The 23413-nt window shown below is 53.7% G+C and overlaps 1 protein-coding gene across 3 annotated transcripts; it reads left to right on the top strand.

Annotated features, from left to right (window-relative positions):
- The first annotated feature begins 594 nt into the window (after positions 1-594).
- HOMER3 (homer scaffold protein 3) lies at positions 595-22396 on the top strand. 3 transcript variants are annotated; one of them, XM_041465861.1, is made up of 10 exons: positions 595-1256; positions 8283-8420; positions 10893-11049; positions 12487-12618; positions 13442-13549; positions 13878-13999; positions 15654-15810; positions 18974-19084; positions 19969-20046; positions 22055-22396. In XM_041465861.1, the coding sequence occupies exons 2-10, from the start codon at positions 8407-8409 to the stop codon at positions 22244-22246; spliced, it is 1071 nt and encodes a 356-aa protein (XP_041321795.1). In that variant the 5' UTR covers positions 595-1256; positions 8283-8406; the 3' UTR covers positions 22247-22396. The 3 variants fall into 3 exon arrangements, with proteins under 3 accessions (XP_041321795.1, XP_041321796.1, XP_041321797.1); XM_041465862.1 differs by lacking the exon at positions 22055-22396 and adding an exon at positions 20472-21831; XM_041465863.1 differs by lacking the exon at positions 8283-8420.
- Positions 22397-23413: the final 1017 nt, after the last annotated feature.

Below are 23413 nucleotides of genomic sequence, written 5' to 3'. Positions count from 1 at the left end.
CAAACCCGGGTTATCACACCCGGGTTATCACTGGTTTTGTCACACCCGGGTTATCACACCCGGGTTATCACTGGTGTTATCACACCCAGGTTATCACACCCGGGTTATCACACCTGGTTTATCAAACTCCAGTCATCACACCCGGGTTATCACACCCAGGTTATCGCTCCTGTGCTCGTGCTGCCCGGGTGGAATTCTGGATTCCAGGGGTGGGGGGTTTTGGGACACAGAGGATTTGGGGTCACAGGGGGCTCCGGGGCCCAGAGAACCCCAAGGACTGCAGGTTTTTGTGCTGCAGACGGTTCCGGGGGTCAGAGCTCTTGTGGTAGGTGGTGGCCCCGAGCCCGCTGTCCCCGGTGGCCCCGAGCCCGCTGTCCCCGGTGGTCCCCAGCCCGCTGTCCCCGGTGGCCCCGAGCCCGCTGTCCCTGGGGGTCCCCAGCCCGCTGTCCCCGGTGGTCCCCAGCCCGCTGTCCCCGGCAGGTGGTGCTGCCGGCGCCGCGAATAAAGTCGGGAGAAGAAAAGCGGCCAAACGTGAGAGGGATGGGGCGGCGGGAGCGGGGAGGGACCGGGTAGGGAGCGGGGAGGGAGCGGGCAGGAGCGGCAGGGAGCGGGCAGGAGCGGCAGGGAGCGGGGAGGGACCGGGCAGGAGCGGCGAGGACCGAGCAGGGAGCGGCAGGGACCGGGCCGGGAGCGGGCAACAAAGAGCTCGGTCCGCCCGGGCCGCGGGGAAGCGCTCGGTGCGGGGGGAGGAAAGGCTCGGAGAGGCACCGGCTCCATCCAGCCGCTCCCTGCCGGGCTGGGAGGGAACGAGGGAACCGGGGAGCAGCGGCGGGGAAGCGCCGGAGCGCCCCGGGACCGATCCCGGAGCCCCTCCCGGGGCCACTCCCGGTGCCGGTGCCGCTCCCGGTGCCGCTCCCGGTCCCCTGTCTCTCCTGGAGCCTCTCCCGGTGCCGCTCCCGTAGCCAATCCCGGTGCCGGTCCCGATCCCGGAGCCACTCCCGGTACCGATCCCGATCCCGGAGCCACTCCCGGTACCGATCCCGGTGCCGCTCCCGGTGCCACTCCCGAAGCCTTTCCCGGTACCGCGGAGCAGCAGCAGCAGCAGCGCTTCAAAGTGAAATTCCGGAGGAAATTTAAAGAGCATCCGGATCCGGAGAAAGACAGAAAGAAAGAGGAAGGGGAGAAGGAGGAGGAAGAGGAGGAGGAGGAGGCGGCGGCGGCTGGAGAGGATCGGTACCGGTACCGGCGGGGATGGGGTGAGAGCCGCGGGCTGTTCTTGCTCTGCTTTTGTTCTTCACGGCGGCGGGGACAGGAATTAAAGGGTTAAATGGCTTTTTCCCCCCTCGCTTGCAGCTGGAAAGTTTCGCCTCGCCTTTTATTTTTGAGCTGGGGAAGTGGGGAATGGCGAGTTGCTACAAGTTCTTTAAATTAAATTAAATTAAATTAACTCCTGTGGAAGGGAAAGCTCCGGGGATCTGTGGAACCCAAACCGGGAAGGCTGGAGCGGGGCTGTGCCCAAAAACTTCCCCGGGACTTGAAAATTCGGGATTTTCTTGGGTTTGTTGCGGCTCTGGCTTGGGGAAAAAAGGATCCGGGAGTTCCTGGGGCCGGGAGCGGCCGGGAGCGGCCGGGGCTTGGGCCGCGACCCCGCGGGCTGCTCCCGGGGCGGGACGGAGCGGGGGCTTTTGGTTGATTTCGGTGGGCTTTGGCTGATTTCGGTGGGTTTTGGCGGATTTTGGCGGGGTTTGGTTGATTTTGGTGGGTTTTGGCGGATTTTGGTGGGCTTTGGTTGACTTTGGTAGCTGTTGGTGGATTTTGGGTGGGTGTTGGTTGATTTCGGTGGGTTTTGGTGGATTTTGGGCTGATTTTGGCGGGTTTTGGGCCGATTTTTGCTGATTTTGGCTGGTTTTGGCTGGTTTTGGCTGCTTTTGGCTGGTTTGGGTGGATTTTGGGTGGCTTTTGGGCTGATTTTGGCTGGTTTTGGCTGATTTTGGCTGCTTTTGGCGCGGGACAGGAGCTCAGGCTGGGCTTTGATCCGTTCCCAGCTCTGATCCCTTCCAGGACCCGGCGCTTTGGGAGTTTTTGTGCAGTCGGGTCAGGGGAATTCTGTCAGATCGAGCAGGGTTTGGCATAAATCACATTCCTGGGGGCTCCTTGTCCTTTTTTTAAAATTTACCCTTCTCCTTTTTAAGAATTTTTCTGTTTTCCTTTTTTAAAATTTTACCCTTTCCCTTTCTTTAAATTTTCTGCTTTAAATTTTTTTCCCATTTTCCTTTTTAAAGAATTTCCTTTTTTAAAATTTTCCTTTTTTTTTTTTTTTTTAATTTCCCACTTTCCTTTTTAAAAAATTTTCCTTTTGGAGCCGGGGCTGGGGAGGCAGGAGTGAGGAATGAGCAGTGACAGCGACGTGAGGCTGGCAGAGCCTTTGAAGCTGGCAGGGATCTGCTGATCCCGTTAAATCAGGTTTGGTTTTTTTTCCTGTTGCTCTGAAACTGCCAGACCTGCCAGGAGAGGCTTAACAAGGCCAGAACTCGGGACTAGGCTCCTCCTTATTTCATTTATTTATTTATTATTGTCCTCCTTATTTCATTTATTTATTTATTATTGTCCTCCTTATTTCATTTATTTATTTATTATTGTCCTCCTTATTTCATTTATTTATTTATTATCATCCTCCTTATTTTATTTATGCATTTTCTGTGAAGGATTCCTGAGCTGCAGCCTGCTGTTTCAATTTTAAATTTTAATTGCTACATTCCATTTTAAATTTTTAAATTTTAATTCCGTCCTAGCAGTGTTCGTGTCCCAGAGCAGGAGGAGGAAGGGCACGCCCAGGAGGCTCCATAATTCCAGGGAAAATCCCTTTTTTTGGGGTTTTTTGTGTGTGACCTTGCTGGTCCCTGCTCTGGTGCAGCTGCTCAGGATTCCTGCTCGGGGAAATCTCCTGGGAGCGGGGCAAGAGCCAGAGGCTATTCCTGGAGCTGCTCCTGCCAAGGTCACAGCCCTGGCACCTGCTGGGGGGGAAATCTGCTTGGGAACCCAAACCTTGTCCCCAAATCCTGCTTGGGAACCCAAACCTTGTCCCCAAATCCATCTTTGGAACCTAAACCTTGTCCCCAAAACCCCAAATCCATCTTTGGAACCCAAACCTTGTCCCCAAATCCATCTTTGGAACCCAAACCTTGTCCCCAAATCCATCTTTGGAACCCAAACCTTCTCCCCAAAACCCTAAATCCATCTTCCAAACCTTCTCCCCAAAGCCCTAAATCCTGATTTGGAATCCAAACTTTGTCCCCAAAGCGCTTCTGCAGTTCAGTGTCCTTGGGGAGGAACGGTGGGGTATCCTGGGCTATGGAATATCCTGGGCTGAAATGTGGAATAACCTGGGATATGGAATATCCTGGGTTGAATTGTGGAATATCCTGGGCTGAAATGTGGAATAACCTGGGTTGAAATGTGGAATATCCTGAAATGTGGGATATCCCGGGCTATGGAATGTCCTGGGCTGAGCTGTGGGATATTTTGGGCTATGGAATATCCTGGATGAACGGGATCATCCAGCCCAGCTCCAGGGATTCTCCTGAACCCCCAGAGGCTCTGCAGGGCTCGGAGTTTGGGGGGAAGGAGCTGGGCGTGACTTTTATCAGCCCCAGTTCCCCAGACAGCCAGCACTGACAGACAGCCAGCACTGACAGACAGACAGCACTGACAGCAGCCCCTGCGGCTGCAGAGGGGAGATAAAGGGAGAGCAGACACCCTGGAGGAGGAGGAGGAGGAGGGTTGGGCTCCCAACCCCTCTCTGTGCCCCAGTTCTGCCTTTTTGGGGTGCTGGGCTCTGCCTGGGATTCCTGGGGGATTCTCCCTGGGATTCCTGGGGGATTCTCCCTGGGATTCCTGGGGGATTCTCCCTGGGATTGCTGGGGGGATTCTCCCTGGGATTGCTGGGGGGATTCTCCCTGGGATTGCTGGGGGGATTCTCCCGGGGATTGCTGGGGGGATTCTCCCTGGGATTGCTGGGGGGATTCTCCCTGGGATTCCTGGGGGGATTCTCCCTGGGATTCCTGGGGGGGTTTTCCCTGGGGAGGGAGGGAGGGAGAGCCTGGCTCAGCCCCAGGCTGGGCTCCCAGCTGACTCAGCGTGGCCAGAGGCCAGGGCCGGGCTCATTCCTGTCCTGGGCTCATCTCTGTCTTGTACTCATTTCATTTCTGTCTTGTACTCATTTCTGTCCTGTTCACTCTCATTTCTGTCCTGCTCTCACTCATTCCTGTCCTGTTCACACTCATTTTAATCCTGCTCGCACTCATTCCTGTGCCACTCTCTCATTCCTGTCCTGTTCTCATTCCTCTCCTGCTCACACTCATTCCTGTCCTATTCGTGCCCATTTTAATCCTGCTCTCTCTCATTCCTGTCCTGTTCTCTCTCACTTCTGTCCTGTTCTCACTCATTTTTGTCCTGTCCTGTACTAGTTTCTGCCCCCTCACCCGTCCCTGCCCTGCAGATCCCGCTCAGGGAGAGGCCCCTGCGGGCAGAGCCCAGCCCGGGACACCCGAGGGCAGTGGGGCCAGCCCAGCCCTGTGACACCCGTGACAGGGCAGGACTGCCCCTGTGACATCCATGACAGGGCAGGACAGCCTGTGTGACACCCGTGACAGGGCAGGACTGCCCCTGTGACATCCATGACAGGGCAGGACAGCCCGTGTGACACCCGTGGCAGGGCAGGACAGCCCGTGTGACACCCGTGGCAGGGCAGGACAGCCTGTGTGACACCCGTGGCAGGGCAGGACAGCCCCTGTGACACCCGTGACAGGGCAGGACAGCCCCTGTGACACCCGTGACAGGGCAGGACAGCCCCTGTGACACCCGTGGCAGGGCAGGACAGCCCCTGTGACACCCGTGGCAGGGCAGGACAGCCCGTGTGACACCCGTGACAGGGCAGGACAGCCCCTGTGACACTCATGGCAGGGCAGGACAGCCCCTGTGACACTCATGGCAGGGCAGGACAGCCCTGTGACACCCGTGGCAGGGCTGCCCAGCCCCTGTGACACCCGTGGCAGGGCTGGACTGCTCCTGTGACATCCATGACAGGGCAGGACAGCCCGTGTGACACCCGTGGCAGGGCAGGACAGCCCGTGTGACACCCGTGACAGGGCTGTCCATCCCCTGTGACACCCGTGGCAGGGCTGGCTGGGTCCTTGCCAGCCCCTGGCACCTCCCGTGCCCGCTGCCCCTCCTGGCACAGCGTGGTGCCAGTGCTGGCCCTGCTTGGTGCCATCTGTCCCTCCTGGCACAGGGCTGCTGTCCCCTGGCCGTGTGTCACCGTGTCCCCAGCTCTCCTCGCCCTGCTGGGTCATTGCTGCTCTGGCCAGAACTGAGTGAATTGAGGGCACGAATCACAGAGCACAAATCACAGATAACAGATCACAAATAACAGATAACAAATCACAGATAACAAGTAACAAATCACAGATAACAAGTAACAAATCACAGATAACAGATAACAAATCACAGATTACAAATCACAAATCACAGATAACAAGTAACAAATCACAGATAACAAATCACAAATCACAGGTAACAAGTAACAAATCACAGATAACAAGTAACAAATCACAGATAACAAATCACAGATAACAGATAACAAATCACAGATAACAAATCACAGATAACAGATCACAAATCACAGATAACAGATAACAAATCACAGATAGCAAATCACAAATCACAGATAACAAATGACAGATCACAAATAAGAAATCACAGATAACAAACATTCCCTGGGACCTTCTCTGGATCCTCCCCAAACATTCCCTGGATCCTCCCCAAACATCTCCCGGACCCCTGTGCCCTCCCCAAACCCCCCCTGGGCCCTTCCCCTGCTCCGAGCCAGGAGCAGCCCAGGAGGAGCCCTTTGGGTCTTTGCCCAGGCAGCACCTGGGGCCAGGTGAGGAACACCTGGAGGGAGGGGAAGGAGTGAAACCATCCCTTCCTTCCCCTGCTGCTGCTGCCTCCGGGGCTCCGGGGGATTCCCAGGAAAAAAAGGGGAGCTTTTAATGGATATTCACTGAATTAAGGGGTGCTTTTAAAGGATAGTCACTAAAAAAAGGGGAGCTTTTAATGGATATTCACTGAATTAAGGGGAGCTTTTAAAGGATATTCACTAAAAGAAGGGGTGCTTTTAATAGATATTCACTAAAAGAAGGGGTGCTTTTAATAGATATTCACTAAAAGAAGGGGTGCTTTTAATGGAGATCCACTGAATTAAGGGGAGCTTTTAATGGAGATCCATTAAATTAAGGTGTTCTTTCATGGGATACCCACTAAAAGAGGGGGTTCTTTTAAAGGATATCCAGTAAAAGAAGGGGTTCTTTTAAAGGATATCCACTGAATTAAGGTCTTATTTTAAAGGATATCCACTAAAAGAAGGGGTGCTTTTAATGGATATCCACTAAATTAAAGGGAGCTTTTCATGCATACCCACTAAATGAAGGTGTTCTTTCATTGGATACCCACTAAAAGAAGTTGCAGCAACTCACAATTCCCCCCTTCCTTACCCTTAAAACAAAATCAAGGCTAAACATTCCGGCTGAGAACGTGTTAAAACCCCAGCATTTAACCCCTTCCTGCCCTGGTATCCCTTCATTTAGTGGATATCCCTTCATTTAGTGGATATCCACCCGGGACAAGTCATTTTTAAGCTCCCCGGGCTGTTGAATTCTGCCCTTCCCCTGTGCTGGGAGCAGAGGAGGGACCTGGATCCCTTCCAGTGCCACCAGGGCGCTCGGATCTTTGTCCTTTCAGGCGTTTGCTTCGCTTCTCCTTAATTATCTGCGAAGGCCAGCCCTGGGGGGGCGAGCGGTTTTATTTACACGTTTGTTTATCCGCCCTCCGCTGCTGAGCAGGAAAAGAGGAGTCAGCATTCCAGGGACCCTGCTGGGGTCGGCTCAGGAGGGGGAACAGGAGTCCCAGAGCTCGGGGGTGTTTTGGGCAGCGGCTCCTGCAGGGCTCAGCTCCGGCTGTCACCTGCTGGCTGTCCCTCTGTCCTGTCCCTCTGTCCTCACCCGCCCCTTCTGCTGGCTCGGGGCTGGTTCAGGCTGGAGGTGATGGAAAGGGGCTGGGATGGAATTCCCAGAGCAGCCGAGGCCGACCCTGCACCCCTGGGGGTGCCCAAGGCTGGGGAAGGGAAGCGCCAGAGAAACCCTGGAGCTGTTCCCAGAGCCTGGAAGGGCTCCAGGAGAGCTGGGGAGGACACGGAGGGACAGGGACACAGGGACAGGATCCTGGAGGGACAGGGACATGGGGACAGGATCCTGGAGGGACAGGGACACAGGGATGGGATCCTGGAGGGACAGGGACACGGGGACATGGATCCTGGATGGACAGGGACACAGGGATGGGATCCTGGAGGGACAGGGACACGGGGACATGGATCCTGGATGGACAGGGACACAGGGATGGGATCCTGGAGGGACAGGGACACGGGGACATGGATCCTGGATGGACAGGGACACAGGGATGGGATCCTGGAGGGACAGGGACACGGGGACATGGATCCTGGATGGACAGGGACACAGGGACAGGATCCTGGAGGGACAGGGAAACAGGGACAGGATCCTGGATGGACAGGGACACAGGGATGGGATCCTGGAGGGACAGGGACACGGGGACATGGATCCTGGATGGACAGGGACACAGGGATGGGGTCTGCAGGAACAGGGACACAGGGATGGGATCCTGGATGGACAGGGACACAGGGACATGGATCCTGGATGGATAGGGACACAGGGATGGGGTCTGCATGGACAGGGACACAGGGATGGGGTCTGGAGGGACAGGGACACAGGGATGGGATCCTGGATGGACAGGGACACAGGGACATTGATCCTGGATGGACAGGGACAGAGGGACAGGATCATGGATGGACAGGGACAGAGGGACAGGACTCCAGGATGGACAGGGACAGAGGGACAGGACTCCAGGACAGACAGGAGCCCAGGGACAGCTGCTGTGCCCAAGGAATGATCTCCCAGGAGGGTTTTCCATCAGGCAGCAGCTCATGGGCATGGCTGGAAGCTCTGGAGCCTCCCAGGCTCCTCGTGGCCTCTCCCAGCAGCCAGGGGGGGTTTGCACAGCTCACCCAAATATCTCCCACAACAGGGGGAAAAACCCTCATTCAGTGATGAGAAATCCCTGCAAAGGAGCAGCTCTGTGGATATTGGGGGCACACAGAGCCCCTGGAGGTGCCTGGCTGTGTGGGGAATAACAGCTGGACTTTCCCTTGCCAGGGAATGAATCCCTGTGGAGGCAGCGCTGGGAAGGAGCCTCAGAGCAGCTGAGAGAGCCCTGAGAGGAGCTGCTGGAGGAGGGGACACCCCACTAACTGCACCAGCCTCCTGCCCTTACTAACAAATGTCAACAGCTCGGTAAAGTCCTGCCTTTGTTCTTTCCAAAAGCAGCCCAGGACTCGGGGGTCTAGGGGCAGAAATATCCATTTTTTTCCCCTGTGCCAAAGATAGGTCGTGATCCACGTGAAAACAGAGCCTGGGAAATTGGAATCTCGCTCCAAAAATGCAGGCAGAGAGGGTGTGGAGTGTGCTGGCAGGAGAAATCTGAGCCAGGGCTGGCACCTGGGAGCAGGCTGGGAGCGGGGAGGACATCAAATATTCCCTGCTGGGTTCTGGGCTGGCTCTGGAAAAGCACCAGGGGGGTTTGGATTGATGGCACAGGCTGGCAGCACTCGGGATGGGGAGGGATCAGCAGCAGCCGGGGTTTTGGGGGGCTCCACACAGCAGGAATGTTCCTGTGCCTTGCAGCTGCCAGCGGGGGCAAATCCCATAAAATCCCCCCGGGTTTGGGTGCTGAGGGGGGCCCTGGGTTTGGTCAGAGCCAGCCCGGAGCAGCTGGGCTGTTGTGTCATGGAAAACATTCCTAAAACATTCCTAAATCCCATAAAACTTCCCTGGGTTTAGTCAGAGCCAGCCTGGAGCAGCTGGGCTGTTGTGTCATGGAAAACATTCCTAAAACATTCCTAAATCCCATAAAACTTCTAAATCTGGGATTTAGGGGACTGCCAGGCTGTTACTATAACAGCTTCCCCAGGATTTTCTGGGAATTTTCTCAGAGCTTCCCCAGGATTTTCTGGGAATTTTCTCAGAGCTTTCCCAGGATTTTCTGCCAGGATTTTCCTGGGATAACCAGTATTGGATTTGCAGGGATCCTCGTGGCAGGAGGGAACGATGAATCTGACTCCGTGTTCTCAGAAGGCTAATTTATTATTTATGAAACTATTTTATATTAAAGAATACAGAAAGGATACTTACAGAAGGCTAAAAAGATAATAATGAAAACTCGTGGCTCTCTCCAGAGCCCTGACTGGCCAAAGAGTGAAAATAATTCACAACTGAGCACAAAGAAACAATCACCTGTGGGTAAACAACCTCCAACCACATTGCAGAGCAGCCAAACGCAGCAGAAGCAAATGAGATAAAATCGTTTCCCTTTTTCCCGGAGGCTTCTCAGCTCGCCAGGAGAGGAATCCAGGGCGGAGGGATTTTCCAGAGGATGCGAATGTGACAGGCATGGCTGTGTCACTCCTGCAGGGCTCTGTCCCTGGCATTGCCCCAGGAGGGGCTGGCTGGCACTGGAGCAGCAGCAGGGGTGCCCGGGGCAGAGGGAAGGGAGGAAATTCCTGCACTTCCCCTTCCCTCAGCTTCCCTCACGCCGAACCGCTGAATCCCAAAATCGCCGACAATTCCGACATGTGTGACTGCCCTCACAGGGCTCTTTGCCTTCTGTTTCCCAAAATAAGGCATTTGCATAAGCCCAGCCCCTCCCATCCCTGCTCTGTTAAAATGAGGTCATTAGTCCTTCACTCGTGTGCAGTTCTCCTCTCTAATGGGGGCAGCGGTCCCTAACTGGGTCAGTGGTCCCAGGGATGAAGTCAGGAAGGTCTTCCTCAGCTCTCTGTGACCCTCTGGCACCACCCACGCCCCTGCTTGGACGGACTGAGAGTCCAGGGGCTGGGCATTGTTCTGGTTTCAGTAAAGGTTCCTTCAATTCCTTCCTTCACTTGCTCCACTTCCTTCTACAAACGAGCTCAAAATGCAACAATTGGCGTCGGGTTGTTATTTCTACAGCAGTGCTTTAGATTTAAACATCCAGTGATCATCAGCCTGTCACTGGTGCATCTAATGTTAGTATGAGTTGGTTCTGAGCCTCAGGTGAAATCTTAACCCTGTAAAATCATGATTCAAAGTCCTGTTATCTAACTTCAATATGGATTGGTTCTGAGCCTCAGGTGAAATCCCAACCCTATAAAATCCTGACCCTATGAAATCCTAACCCTAAAAAAATAATGATTCCAAGCCCTGTTATCTAATTTCAATATGAATTGGTTCCCTCAGCTGAAATTTTAACCCTATAAAATCATGATTCAAAGCCCTGTTATTTAATTTCAGTATGAATTGGTTCTGAGCCTCAGCTGAAATTTTAACCCTACAAAACCATTATTCAAAGCCCTGTTCTCCTGTTGGTTTATCTAATTTCAATATGAATTGGTTCTGACTCTTAGCTGAAACCTTAACTCTATAAAATCCTAACCCTATAAAATCCTAACCCTATAAAATCATGGTTCCAAGCCCTGTTCCCCTGTTGGTTTATCTAATTTCAATGTGCATTGGTTCTGACTCTTAGCTGAAACCTAAACCCTATAAAATCATGATTCAAAGCCCTATTTAATTTCAATATGAATTGGTTCCCTCAGCTGAAATTTTAACCCTATAAAATCATGATTCAAAGCCCTGTTATTTAATTTCAGTATGAATTGGTTCTGAGCCTCAGCTGAAATTTTAACCCTTTCAAACCACGGCTCCAAGCGCTGTTCTCCACCCCTGCAGGGAGCAGCCCATCTTCAGCACCAGGGCCCACGTGTTCCAGATCGACCCAGCCACCAAGAGGAACTGGATCCCGGCCAGCAAACACGCCCTGACCGTCTCCTACTTCTACGATGCCACCCGCAGCGTCTACAGGATCATCAGCGTGGGGGGCACCAAGGTGGGCACTGCCCGGGGCACCGCGGGGCAGCTGTGCCCCTGGAAACACAGCTGTGTGCCTAAAGAAATAGATGTGTGCCTAAAGAAACCAGCTGTGTGCCTAAAAGATAGCTGTGACCCTAAAAAATAGCTGTGTGCCTAAAGAAACCAGCTGTGTGCCTAAAAGATAGCTGTGACCCTAAAAACAGAGCTGTGCCCCTGGAAACACAGCTGTGTGCCTAAAAAATAGCTGTGTGCCTAAAGAAACCAGCTGTGTGCCTGAAAACACAGCTGTGTGCCTAAAGAAATAGATGTGACCCTAAAAGATAGCTGTGTCCATAAAGAAATAGCTGTGTTCCTAAAGAAATAGATGTGTCCCCTAAAAACAGAGCTGTGCCCCTGAAAACACAGCTGTGTGCCTAAAGAAACCAGCTGTGTGCCCCCCAAAAAAATAGCTGTGTTCCTAAAAAATAGCTGTGTCCATAAAGAAACAGATGTGACCCTAAAAAATAGCTGTGTCCCTAAAGAAATAGCTGTGTCCCCCCAAAAAAAATAGCTGTGTCCCCAAAAGAAACCCACTGTGACCCTAAAGAAATAGCTGTGACCCTAAAGAAATAGCTGTGCCCCTAAAGAAATAGCTGTGTCCATAAAGAAATAGCTGTGTCCCTAAAAAATAGCTGTGTTGCCACAAAAGCAGTTGTGCCCCCAAAAAGGCAGCTTTTCACCAAAAACCCCAGCTATTCCCCCTGAAAAACAGCTTTTCCCCCACAGAAACAGCTGGTTTTCTGATTGGTTCTCTGACTCCCTGTTTGATTTCCCCAATTCCCTGTTTGATTCCCTGATTCTCTGATTCCTTGACTCCCTGATCAATTCCCTGATTGATCCCCTGACTCCCTGATCAATTCCCTGATTAATTCCCTGATCAATTCCCTGATTGATCCCCTGACTCCCTGATTGATTCCCTGACTCCCTGACTGATTTCCTGATTGATCCCCTGATTGATCCCCTGACTCCATGATCAATTCCCTGATTGATCCCTGACTGATCCCTGACTGACTCCCTGATCAATCCCCTGATCAATCCCTTATCAATCCCTGATCAATCCCCTGATCAATCCCTTATCAATCCCTGATCAATCCCCGATCAATCCCCCGATCAATGCCCTGATCAATCCCCGATCAATCCCCGATCGATCCCTGATCAATCCCCAATTGATCCCCGATCGATCCCCGATCAATCCCTGATCAATCCCCGATCAATCCCCTGATTGATCCCCTGATCAATCCCTGATCAATCCCCGATCAATCCCTGATCAATCCCCGATCAATCCCCTGATCGATCCCCTGATCAATCCCCTGATCAATCCCTGATTGATCCCCTGATCAATCCCTGATCAATCCCCGATCAATCCCCGATCAATCCCCGATCGATCCCCGATCGATCCCCGCACCCGCTGCAGGCCATCATCAACAGCACCATCACCCCCAACATGACGTTCACCAAGACGTCGCAGAAGTTCGGGCAGTGGGCCGACAGCAGGGCCAACACCGTCTACGGGCTGGGCTTCGCCTCCGAGCAGCACCTGAGCCAGGTGAGCAGGGACCTGGGAACTGTCCAGGTGAGCAGGGACTGAGCCAGGGACCTGGGAACTGTCCAGGTGAGCAGGGACTGAGCCAGGGACCTGGGAACTGTCCAGGTGAGCAGGGAACTGAGCCAGGGACCTGAGCTAGGTGAGCCAGGGACTGAGCAGGTGAGACAGGTGAAACAGGTGAGCCAGGGACTGAGCCAGCTGAGCCAGGGACCTGGGAACTGTCCAGGTGAGCAGGGGACCTGGAACCCTCAGCCAGGTGAGCCCAGAACCTGGAACCCTCAGCCAGGTGTGTTTACCAGTAAGGTGAGCTCAGGGAACCTGTCCCAGGTGAGCCCAGGAACCTGAGCCAGGTGAGCTTAGGAACATGGAAACATGTTCAGGTGAGCTCAGGAACATGGAAACCTGAGCCAGGTGAGCCTAGAAATCTGGAAACCTGTCCCAGGTAGCTCAGGAACCTGGCCCAGGTGAGCTCAGGGAGCCCCTCTGGAGAAAAGCCTCCAGGAAATCCTCAGGCACCAGCTGAGGTGCTGCTCTCACCGGGCTGGAATGGAATTCAAGGCGCAAAGGCACCAAAAACAGCTTCAAAGTTGTGTTTGGGTGCCACAAATGGAGCTGCAGGTGCTGCTCCTGTGCTGAACCCACGGCCCTGAGCTCCAAATTCAGATTAAAATCTGAATTTTGCTGTTGGAGAGAAATTAAAAAGCGTTTTTAATGAAGGTGCAGGCAGAGCATGAGCTCTGCTGTGCACAGCCCCAGGGTGACCTTCCCTTCCCTTCCCTTTTCCCTTTTCCCTTTTCCCTTTTCCCTTTTCCCTCCCCTCCAGTTTGCAGAGAAGTTCCAGGAGGTGAAGGAAGCCGCTCGTGTGGCCAGGGAGAAATGCCAGGATAAAACTGAGCTCACCAACCCTGCCCTGAGCATCCCTTCCCACCAGGTGAGGCTGGGAATGGGGAGGAAAGGGGGGAAAAGGAGAAAACAGGAGGGAAAGGGGAGAAAATGTGAGGAAAATGTCCTTAGGGCTGTCCCTGCTGTGCCAGGGCTGTCCCTGCTGTCCCCAGGCGTGGCCCTGCTGTCCCCAGGGCTGTCCCTGCTGTCCCCAGGGTGTCCCTGCTGTCCCCAGGTGTGGCCCACTGTCCCTCTGTCACCTCCACGCGGACCCCGTGCAGCCAGGCCGGGTTGGTGACCACAGGGCCATCCCAGGCCCCCCTGCTGGAGGTGACCACCCTGTCCTTGTCCTTGTCCTGGTCCTTGTCCCCCCCCAGGTGCTCCCCAGCCCCATCATCAGCTCCAACGGGCCGGGGGAGGACAAACTGTTCCGCAGCCAGAGCGCGGATGTGGAGATCAGCACCGAGAAGGAGAGGCTGAAGAAGATGCTCTCGGAGGGGTGAGGCTGCTCTGAGCCCAAACTCTCCCCTGGCAGGGTTTGGTGCTTCCCAAATCATTGGGATTGGCTGCTCTGAGCCCAAACTCTCCTGGCAGGGTTTGGTGCTTCCCAAATCATTGGGATTGGCTGCTCTCACCGCCAAATTCTCCCTCTGGAAGGGTTTTGTGCCAGGTTTTATCATCCCAAATCACTGGGATTGGCTGCTCTGAGCCCAAACTCTCCTCTGGCAGGGTTTGGTGCATCCCAAATCATTGGGATTGGCTGCTCTGACCCCCAAATTCTCCCCTGGCAGGGTTTGGTGCTTCCCAAATCATTGGGATTGGCCGCTCTGACCCCCAAATTCTCTCCTCTATCAGGGTTTGGTGCATCCCAAATAATGGGGATTGGCTGCTCTGACTCCCAGATTCTCCCTTCTGGCAGGGTTTGGTGCCAGGTTTTGTCATCCCAAATCTTTGGGATTGGCTGCTGTGACCCCAAACTCTCCCCTGGCAGAGTTTGTTTTTATCATCCCAAATCACTGGGATTGGCTGCTCTGACCCCAAACTCTCCCCTGGCAGGGTTTGGTGCATCCCAAATAATTCTGACCCATTCTGCCCTTTTAATTCTCTCTGTCTGCTGCTCAACCCCCCCCCTGGATGGATTCCCCCTTTCCCAGCAGGGATCTATTCCAGCTGGGAAATCTGCTCAGGCAGGAGGGGAGCAGGATGCTCCGTGCCAGCCGTGCCCAGAGCAGGATCCTGTGGCACCAGGAGATGTTCACACTTGTTTGTGTTCCTTCCCCTGGTGATTCCAGCAAAGTCCCTGCTGCTTCCTCTCTTTGTCTCTTCAAAAGGCTTTGGGGCTGGATCCTGCTCCTGTCAAGCTCCCAGCTGAACACTTGGGGTATTTTTAAATCAAAAGCAAAGAGTCCTGGGCTTTATTCAAAGCAAACTCTGCTCCAGTGTGGGGTTTTGAAGTGGATTCACCATCCCACCCTGCAGAGCCCCTTCAGAGTACCCAGGTCTGCCCCACCCCATTAATGCCAACGTGGTTTGTGCAGTTTCAGACCCAAAAAACAAGTATTAAAGGGATAAAGCACAGAGGGGACATCCAGACCTGGATCTCCCGCACCCAGGGAGCTGGGTCTGGCTGGGAAAGGTTTTGGGAGAGATGGGAAAGGTTTTGGGAGAGTTGGGATTGGTGGGGAAAGGTTTTGGGAGAGATGGGATTAGTTGGGAAAGGATTTGGGAGAGCTGGGATTGGTGGGGAAAGGTTTTGGGAGAGCTGGGAAAGGTTTTGGAAGAGCTGGGATTGGTTGGGAAAGGTTTTGGGAGAGATGGGATTAGTTGGGAAAGGATTTGGGAGAGCTGGGAAAGGTTTTGGAAGAGCTGGGATTGGTGGGGAAAGGTTTTGGGAGAGCTGGGAAAGGTTTTGGAAGAGCTGGGATTGGTGGGGAAAGGTTTTGGGAGAGCTGGGAAAGGTTTTGGAAGAGCTGGGATTGGTGGGGAAAGGTTTTGGGAGAGCTGGGAAAGGTTTTGGGAGAGCTGGGGAAGGTTTTGGTGAGAGCTGGGTCTGGCTGGGGAAGGTTTTGGGCAGCTTCTCATCTTCCCAGGAGAAAACCCATGGCAAGGGGGATTTTTGCAGGAAATGTGACCTTTTCCCACCTTTTCCCCAGCTCGGTGAGCGAGGTGCAGTGGGAGGCCGAGTTCTTCAGCCTGCAGGACAACAACTCCAAGCTGGTGGCCGCCCTGCACGAGGCCAACGCCAGCGTGGAGCAGTGGAAGCAGCAGCTGGCAGCGTACCAGGAGGAGACCGAGGCACTGCGGCACAGGGTGAGCAGCAGGGAGGGCTGCTCTGGCTGCCCAAACCTGCTGGGCTGGGGAAACCTGCCCCGGGACAGACAGCAACCGTGGGAAGGCTTCCTCGGGGTGGGGGATGGAAAAGGTGCTTGATTTCACAAATGAACTTTGGGTTTACTCATAAATTAAATAGCGCATTGAAAGGTGAAAGAAGCAATGGGAAGGGTTCCACTGGTTGGTGAATGAAAAGAGTATTTGATTTTACAAATGAACTTTAGGTTTGTTGATAAATGAAATTTGGTGTTGAAAGGTGAAAGAAGCAGTGGGAAGGGTTCCACTGGTTGGTGGATGGAAAAGGTGCTTGATTTCACAAATGAACTTTGGGTTGGCTGGTAAATGAAATTGGGCATTGAAAGGTGAAAGGAGCAATGGGAAGGATTGCACTGAGTGATGAATGGGAAAAGATTATTTGGTTTTACAAATAAACTTTAGGTTTACTCATAAATGAAACGAGGTGTTGAAAGGTGAAAGGAGCAATGGGAAGGATTGCACTGAGTGATGAATGGGAAAAGATTATTTGGTTTTACAAATAAACTTTGGGTTTACTCATAAATGAAATTAGGCATTGAAAAGTAAAAGAAGCAGTGGGGAAGGATTGCACTGGTTGGTGGAGGGAAAAGGTATTTGATTTTACAAATAAACTTTAGGTTTGTTGATAAATTAAATTAAGTGTTGAAAGGTGAAAGGAACAATGGGAAGGGTTCCACTGGTTGGTGAATGAAAAGAGTATTTGATTTTACAAATGAACTTTAGGTTTACTCATAAATGAAATTAGGCATTGGAAGGTGAAAGAAACAGTGGGAAGGGTTCCACTGGTTGGTGAATGCTAAAAGATAATTTGGTTTTAGGAATAAACCTTAGGTTTGCTGATAAATGAGCCCCAGAGCTTGTTTGGAAGGACAAATCCCTCATTCCTCCCAGGAGGAAACCCCAGCCCAGCTGCCCTTGGCCCCTTTTCCCATCAAACCCAGCAGATGCCGGGAGCTGCAGCAGCCTGGCAGGGAAATGGGGCAGGAAACGAGGGAAAGGCAGGAAAGCAAAGTGCAGAGCCACGGGATTCCAGCTTCCCTTGGGGATTTTCTGGAAGGAATTCCAGAAAATTCCGGTTTCCAGCATGACCCAGTTTGGCCCAGCTGGACATCAGGGCAGCGTGTGGCTGCTCCAGGAGGGATGGGAAAGGTTTTGGGAGAGGTGGGAAAGTTTTTGGGAGTGCTGGGGAAGGAGGCACGGAGCCATTCCCACTTGGAGAGGGGCGTTTGAGAGCCAGCAGGGATTTAGAGCAGTTGGCAGATGTTTGCACTGGTGGCTGTGTGCTGTGCAGTAAGCATCCCTCCCTCAGGGTTCCCAACATCCCTCCCTCAGGATTCCCAGCATCCATCCCTCAGGGTTCCCAACATCCCTCCCTCAGGGTTCCCTCAGGATTCCCAACATCCATCCCTCAGGATTCCCAACATCCCTCCCTCAGGATTCCCAACATCCCTCCCTCAGGGTTCCCTCAGGATTCCCAACATCCCTCCCTCAGGATTCCCAGCATCCATCCCTCAGGATTCCCTCAGGATTCCTAACATCCCTCCCTCAGGATTCCCTCAGGATTCCCAACATCCATCCCTCAGGATTCCCTCAGAATCCCCAACATCCATCCCTCAGGATTCCCTGGGGCTGATTCCCAACATCCCTCCCTCAGGATTCCCTCAGGATTCCCAACACCCCTCCCTCAGGATTCCCTCAGGATTCTCTCTGAATTCCCTCAGGATTCCCTCAGGATTCCCTCAGGATTTCCTCAGAATTCCCAACACCCCTCCCTCAGGATTCCCTCAGGATTCCCTCAGGATCCCCGGCCCTGCCAGGATCACAGCAGGAACCGTAACTCAGTGAAACCCCTCCATTACTGTCCCTAAGCAGCATTTTTGGAGCATTTTTGGAGCATTTTTGGAGCACTTTTGGAGCACTTTTGGAGCACTTTTGGATTGTGCCACCCCCGCCCCTGTCAGTGCAGGGAGAGCAGGCGAGCTCCCCGTCTGAGCTCCTTGTCCCCGGAGCTGCCTGCAGAGCTCACAGCAGCCCAGAACCACTCTAAAAATGAATCCTGCTCATGAATAATCCAAGGCACCCAGCTGCATTTTCCAGGGGAATTCTGGGCAAAGCCTTCCTGCTGCAGCAGCTCCGGAGCTTTTGGAGATCTCTGCCCAGAGGTGTAAATGTCTCAGAGTGGTGGAGATGACCCTGAGCTTGTAGAAAGTCTCTTTTTCCCAGCCCAGCAATGGGAGGAGGAGTCAGGATTCTTCACCTCTGGTTTTCAAGGTTGTTTATTTTCTCTTATCTGATTAATTCTTTCCCTGCCCAGGTCTGTCTGGCAGGTCGGTCCCTGCACCCTGCTCTGCCCTGAGACACTGTCTTTTATACTAAATTCATTTACAATCGTTTTCCAATACCTATCAGCTGTGTTAGACAGTCCCTAAACCAATCCAAAAGTGCCACCATCACACAGAAGATGGAGGCTAAGAAGAAGAAGGAGAAGAAGGAGAAGAAGGAGAAGAAGGAGAAGGAGAAGAAGGAAAAGAAGGAGAAGAAGGAGAAGGAGAAGAAGGAGAAGAAGGAGGAGAAGGAGGAGAAGGAGAAGGAGAAGGAAGGACAGGGCACACCCAAATCCCTCCATCTTCCCTCCTGAACCCCCATTCTAAAACCCCCAAAATTCTACTTTTCCACCCCGTGACAAACTAACTATCATTCTACCTAAACTTTCACGGCTTGTACATCCTCATATGAGGTTGGTAATTTTCTCCAGGGGCCAAAAATCAAATCACAGGTGTTTTTGACTCTGTGCCAAGGTCTCTGAGCCCCCTGCCAGGGGCTGGAGCCATCCAGGGCAGCCAGAGGAGTGTCCTGGGCATGAATGGAGCTGGATCTTCAGGGCTGGGTGTCAGCCAGCTCAGCTGGCTGGAGTGCAGAACTCCTGCACAAAGCACACTCCCTAAAGCGGGGCTTTGAGCCCCAAAAATGTTCCTGCAGGCAGAGCAGAAGGAATTGTTTTGCTGCCAGCCCCAAGAAGAGGGGAAGGCAGGTGGGTTTGCAGGGAAGCAGAGCACGGCAGTGGGTGCTGAGGGAATTCCTGAGGGAATTCTGCCTCCCCTTGCAGGTGGCAGAGCTGGAGGCACAGGGGACCCACGATTCCTCCAGCGAGAACAACAAGGAGGAGCTGAGCCAGACCCTGGAGGAGCTGGAGCTGCTGGTCAAGGCTAAAGATGAGGTGAGGCTGTCTGACCCCCCAAAAAACCTGTCAGATCCCCCCAAAAAACCTGCCAGAGCCCCAAAAAACCTCTCAGATCCCCCAAAAAAACCTGTCAGAGCCCCAAAAACCCTGTCAGATCCCCCCAAAAAACCTGTCAGAGCCCCAAAAATCCTGTCAGACCTCCCAAAAAACCTGCCAGACCCCCCAAAAATCTGTCAGACCTCCCAAAAAACCTGTCAGACCCCCCAAAAAACCTGTCAGATCCCCCAAAAAACCTGTCAGACCTCCCAAAAAACCTGTCAGACATCCCAAAAAACCTGTCAGATATCCCAAAAAACCTGTCAGATCCCCCAAAAAAATCCTGTCAGACCCCCCAAAAAACCTGTCAGACCTCCCAAAATACTTGTAAGAGCCCCAAAAATCCTGTCAGATCCCCCAAAAAACCTGTCAGACCTCCCAAAAAACCTGTCAGACCCCCCAAAACCTGTCAGACCCCCCAAAACCTGTCAGACCCCCAGCTGTCAGAGCTCTTCCAGCTGTTCCCCCTCTGTCCCCTCCCAGGGAGCAAAGTGAGGGACAGGGATGTGCTGGGGTGGAGAGGCTCAGGATCCTGGCAGCTCAGAATTCCCAGAAATCACAGAATCACAGAATTCTCAGAATCACTGGGTTGGAAGAGACCTCAAAGATCATCAAATCCAGCCAGCCCCAGCCCCTCAGCTGAACCAGTGCCACATCCAGGCTTTGTTAAACACCCCCAGGGATGGTGACTGCACCCGCTCCCCGGGCAGAACATTCCAGAACTTCATCAGCCCTTCCTGTAAAACACTTCTTCCCAATATCCAACCTGTATTTCCCTTGAAAGCCAAATTAAAAAATGCCATAAATACATGTTTTTCACCCAGGAGATCCAGATGCTGAAGAGCCAGAGGTGCCGCTGGGAGGCCGAGGGGGAGCGCGAGGAGACGCTGCAGAAGCTGCAGGTAAGGGTGGCACCTGGGGGACACCCCTCGTTAACCCCCTCATTAACCCCCTCATTAAGATCCAGAGCCAACCCCACCGGGATGGGGAGGATCCAGCGCCAATCCCACCAGGCTGGGAGGATCCAGAGCCAATCCCACTGGGATGGGGAGGATCCAGAGCCAATCCCACTGGTATGGGGAGAATCCAGGGCCAATCCCACCAGCCTGGAGAGGATCCAGGGCCAATCCCACTGGCATGGGGAGGATCCAGAGCCAACCCCACCAGGCTGGCAGGGCCCGTGTGGGCACAGCTGCCCTCCCACCCCCTCACCCCGCGGGCAGGGCTGGGGACAGCGCTCAGGAGGGAGCCCTGGGGACTCGGGGTGGCCCCGGGTGGCACCTGGGGCTCTCCGAGGCTCTGAGCAGCAGTGTGGCTGTCCCTGCAGGAGCTGGAGGCTCGGAACGCCGAGCTGGAGCAGCGGCTGCAGCTGGCAGAGCAGAGCCTGGCAGAGAGCCTGGCAGAGAGGGACAGGATGCACCACGAGGTCACCAAGGTGGCCGAGATCATGGACGTGAAGATCTTCGAGCTCAGCGAGCTCAGGCAGGGCCTGGCCAAGCTGGTGGAGAGCAACTGAGCAGCAGAGAGCCCCTGGAGAGGGGCAGCCGCAGCTGGGGCGGGCACCATGAGATCCTGTGGGCACCACCATGAGATCCTGTGGGCACTGAGAGATCCTGAGGGCACTGAGAGATCCTGTGGGCACCAAGAGATCCTGTGGGCACCGAGAGCTCCCGAGGGCACTGAGAGATCCCGAGGGCACCGAGAGATCCTGTGGGCACCATGAGATCCTGTGGGCACTGAGAGATCCCGAGGGCACTGAGAGATCCTGAGAGCACCACCAAGAGATCTTGAGGGCACCGAGAGATCCCGAGGGCACCATGAGATCCTGTAGGAACCCAAAGATCCTGTGGGCACTGAGAGCTCCTGTGGGCACCACCATGAGCTCCTGTGGGCACCAAGACCTTCTGTGTTTACTGGGAATTCTTGTGGGCACCAAGAGAACTCCTGAGGGCACCAAGAGAGCTCCTTTGGGCACCCAGAGCTCCCGAGGGCACCCAGCAGCCTCGGTGCTGCCCGGGCAGGATTTGCCACCCACCAGCAGCTGCCTGGACAGAGCGGGCACCAGACTGGTCACTCACTGCCCAGCGAGCCCCAGAGCAGGGCACAGAGCCCCCGAGCCCCAGATCCTCTCCAGGGAGAGCCTGAACCCCCAAACCTCTCCAGGGAGAGCCTGAACCTTCTCCAGGGAGCCCCCAAACCCCTCCAGGGAAAACCTGAGCCCCTAAATCTCTCCAGGGAGCACCTGAACCCCCAAACCTCTTCAGGGAGCCCCTGAACCTTCTCCAGGGAGATCCTGAGCCCCTAAATCCTCTCCAGGGAGCACCTGAGCTCCCAAATTTTCTCCAAGGAGCACCTGAATCCTCTCCAGGAAGCCCCTGCACACCCAAACCTCTCCAGGGAGCACCTGAACCCCCAAACCTTCTCCAAGGAACCCCCAAACCTCTCCAGGGAGCCCCCAAACCTCTCCAGGGAGCCCCCAGACATCTCCAGGGAGAACCTGAGCTCCCAAATCTCTCCAGGGAGGACCTGAATCCCCAAACCTTCTCCAAGGAGCCCCCAAACCTCTCCAGGGAGAACCTGAGCTCCCAAATCTCTCCAGGGAGCACCCGAACCTTCTCCAGGGAGCCCCTGCACCCCCAAATCCTCTCTGGGGAGCCCCTGCACCCCCAAATCCTCTCTGGGGAGCCCCTGCACCCCCAAATCCTCTCTGGGGAGCCCCTGCAGCCCCAGCAGAGCTCTCTGGCCCTGCCCTGGCCCAGAGGTGCCAGCTGTGCCCGTGCCACCACCCTGCTGCCACCGTGTCCCCGAGGTTTTTACATTTTCTAAGGGCAAGGGCTGAGCCTTGGGTGGGGGGGTTGATTTTTTTTTTTTTTTCTGTAGTTTTTTTAGGAAACCACTTGCCTTTTGCAGATCAGCTGCCTGCCCCCCCTGGCTGGGGAGGCAGGAGGAGCTGGGCACTGCCAGGAGTTCCTCCTCTTCCTCTTCCTCCATGCTGGGTGTTCCCAGCCCCTGGAGCATCCCAGGGGAGCAGAGACGGAGGAAAATTCTGGAAAATTTTCCCTGGCCCCAGAGGGAAATTCTGCACTTTCACAGCCTGGATGAGCTGAACGCAGAGGATTGAAGGACTGCTGGGAATTTTGGGGCCGGGCACGGGGAATTTGGGACAAGGGACATCCCTCAGGGCCACCAAGCTGCTGGGTTGGCATCGCTGCAGCCCCGGGGGGCTGAGGTTAATTGAAATTAAATGGAGCAAATCGCAGCTGGCTTTTTGTGCTTTCTTTTTGTCCCTTTTGTGTTGGGAAGAAGCCCCCAGGGATGTCCTGCTGTGTGTGACAGGGACAGGTCCCAGCTGGGCTCAAGGACAGCGGGAGGAGCTGGGGACACGCTGGGATCCGGAGGGGCTGGGGGAGCGTGGGGTCACCCGGAAAGTCGGGATTGATCCCAGAAATTTGGGAGTTATCCCAAAAGTTTGGGAGTACCCCAGAAACCTGGGAGGTATCCCAGAAATTCAGGAGTTACCACAGAAATTTGGGATTAATCTCAGAAGTTTACTCAGAAGAGTACCCCAGAAGTTTTGAAGTGGGAGTTACCACAGAAATTTGGGAGTTACCCCCGAAATTTGTGATTAATCCCAGAAATTTGGGAGTTACCCCCGAAATTTGTGATTAATCCCAGAAATTTGGGAGTTACCACAGAAATTTGTCATTAATCCCAGAAGTTTGGGAGTTACCCCAGAAATTTCACAGTTACCCCAGAAATTCAGGATTAATCCCAGAAATTTGGGAGTTACCACAGAAATTTGTCATTAATCCCAGAAGTTTGGGAGTTACCCCAGAAATTTCACAGTTACCCCAGAAATTCAGGATTAATCCCAGAAATTTGGGAGTTATCCCAGAAAATTGGGAGTTACCCCAGAAATTCAAGATTAATCCCAGAAATTTGGGAGTTACCCCAGAAGTTTCAGAGTTTCCTGCTTTTATTTTGATGCTCTGTTTGGCTACGTGGTCAGAAGGTCTCCGAATCTTTCTTCGTGTCCATTTTCCATCAGAAAGTCTCCAAACCTTTCTTCGTGTCCATTTTCTATCAGAAAGTCTCCAAACCTTTCTTCGTGTCCATTTTCCATCAGAAAGTCTCCAAACCTTTCTTCGTGTCCATTTTCCATCGTAAAGTCTCCAAACCTTTCTTCGTGTCTTATTTTCACACAGCAGATCCAAACATTTGCTGATTCCACCGCCAACCTCCACTAAAACCACACAAATCCATTTTCAC

Source organism: Pyrgilauda ruficollis, unplaced genomic scaffold (assembly GCF_017590135.1).
Source record: "Pyrgilauda ruficollis isolate IOZ18807 unplaced genomic scaffold, ASM1759013v1 scaffold192, whole genome shotgun sequence".
Lineage (NCBI taxonomy): Eukaryota > Metazoa > Chordata > Aves > Passeriformes > Passeridae > Pyrgilauda > Pyrgilauda ruficollis.
This window is presented reverse-complemented; position numbering and strand designations above follow the sequence as displayed.

Bases quoted from the DNA above. Each gene is read 5' to 3' on its own strand.
- HOMER3 (XM_041465861.1), top strand. The intron at 12,619-13,441 runs GTGAGCAGGGAC...CCTCCCCTCCAG, and splicing joins CCGAGCAGCACCTGAGCCAG to TTTGCAGAGAAGTTCCAGGA. The intron at 19,085-19,968 runs GTGAGGCTGTCT...TTTTTCACCCAG, and splicing joins TGGTCAAGGCTAAAGATGAG to GAGATCCAGATGCTGAAGAG.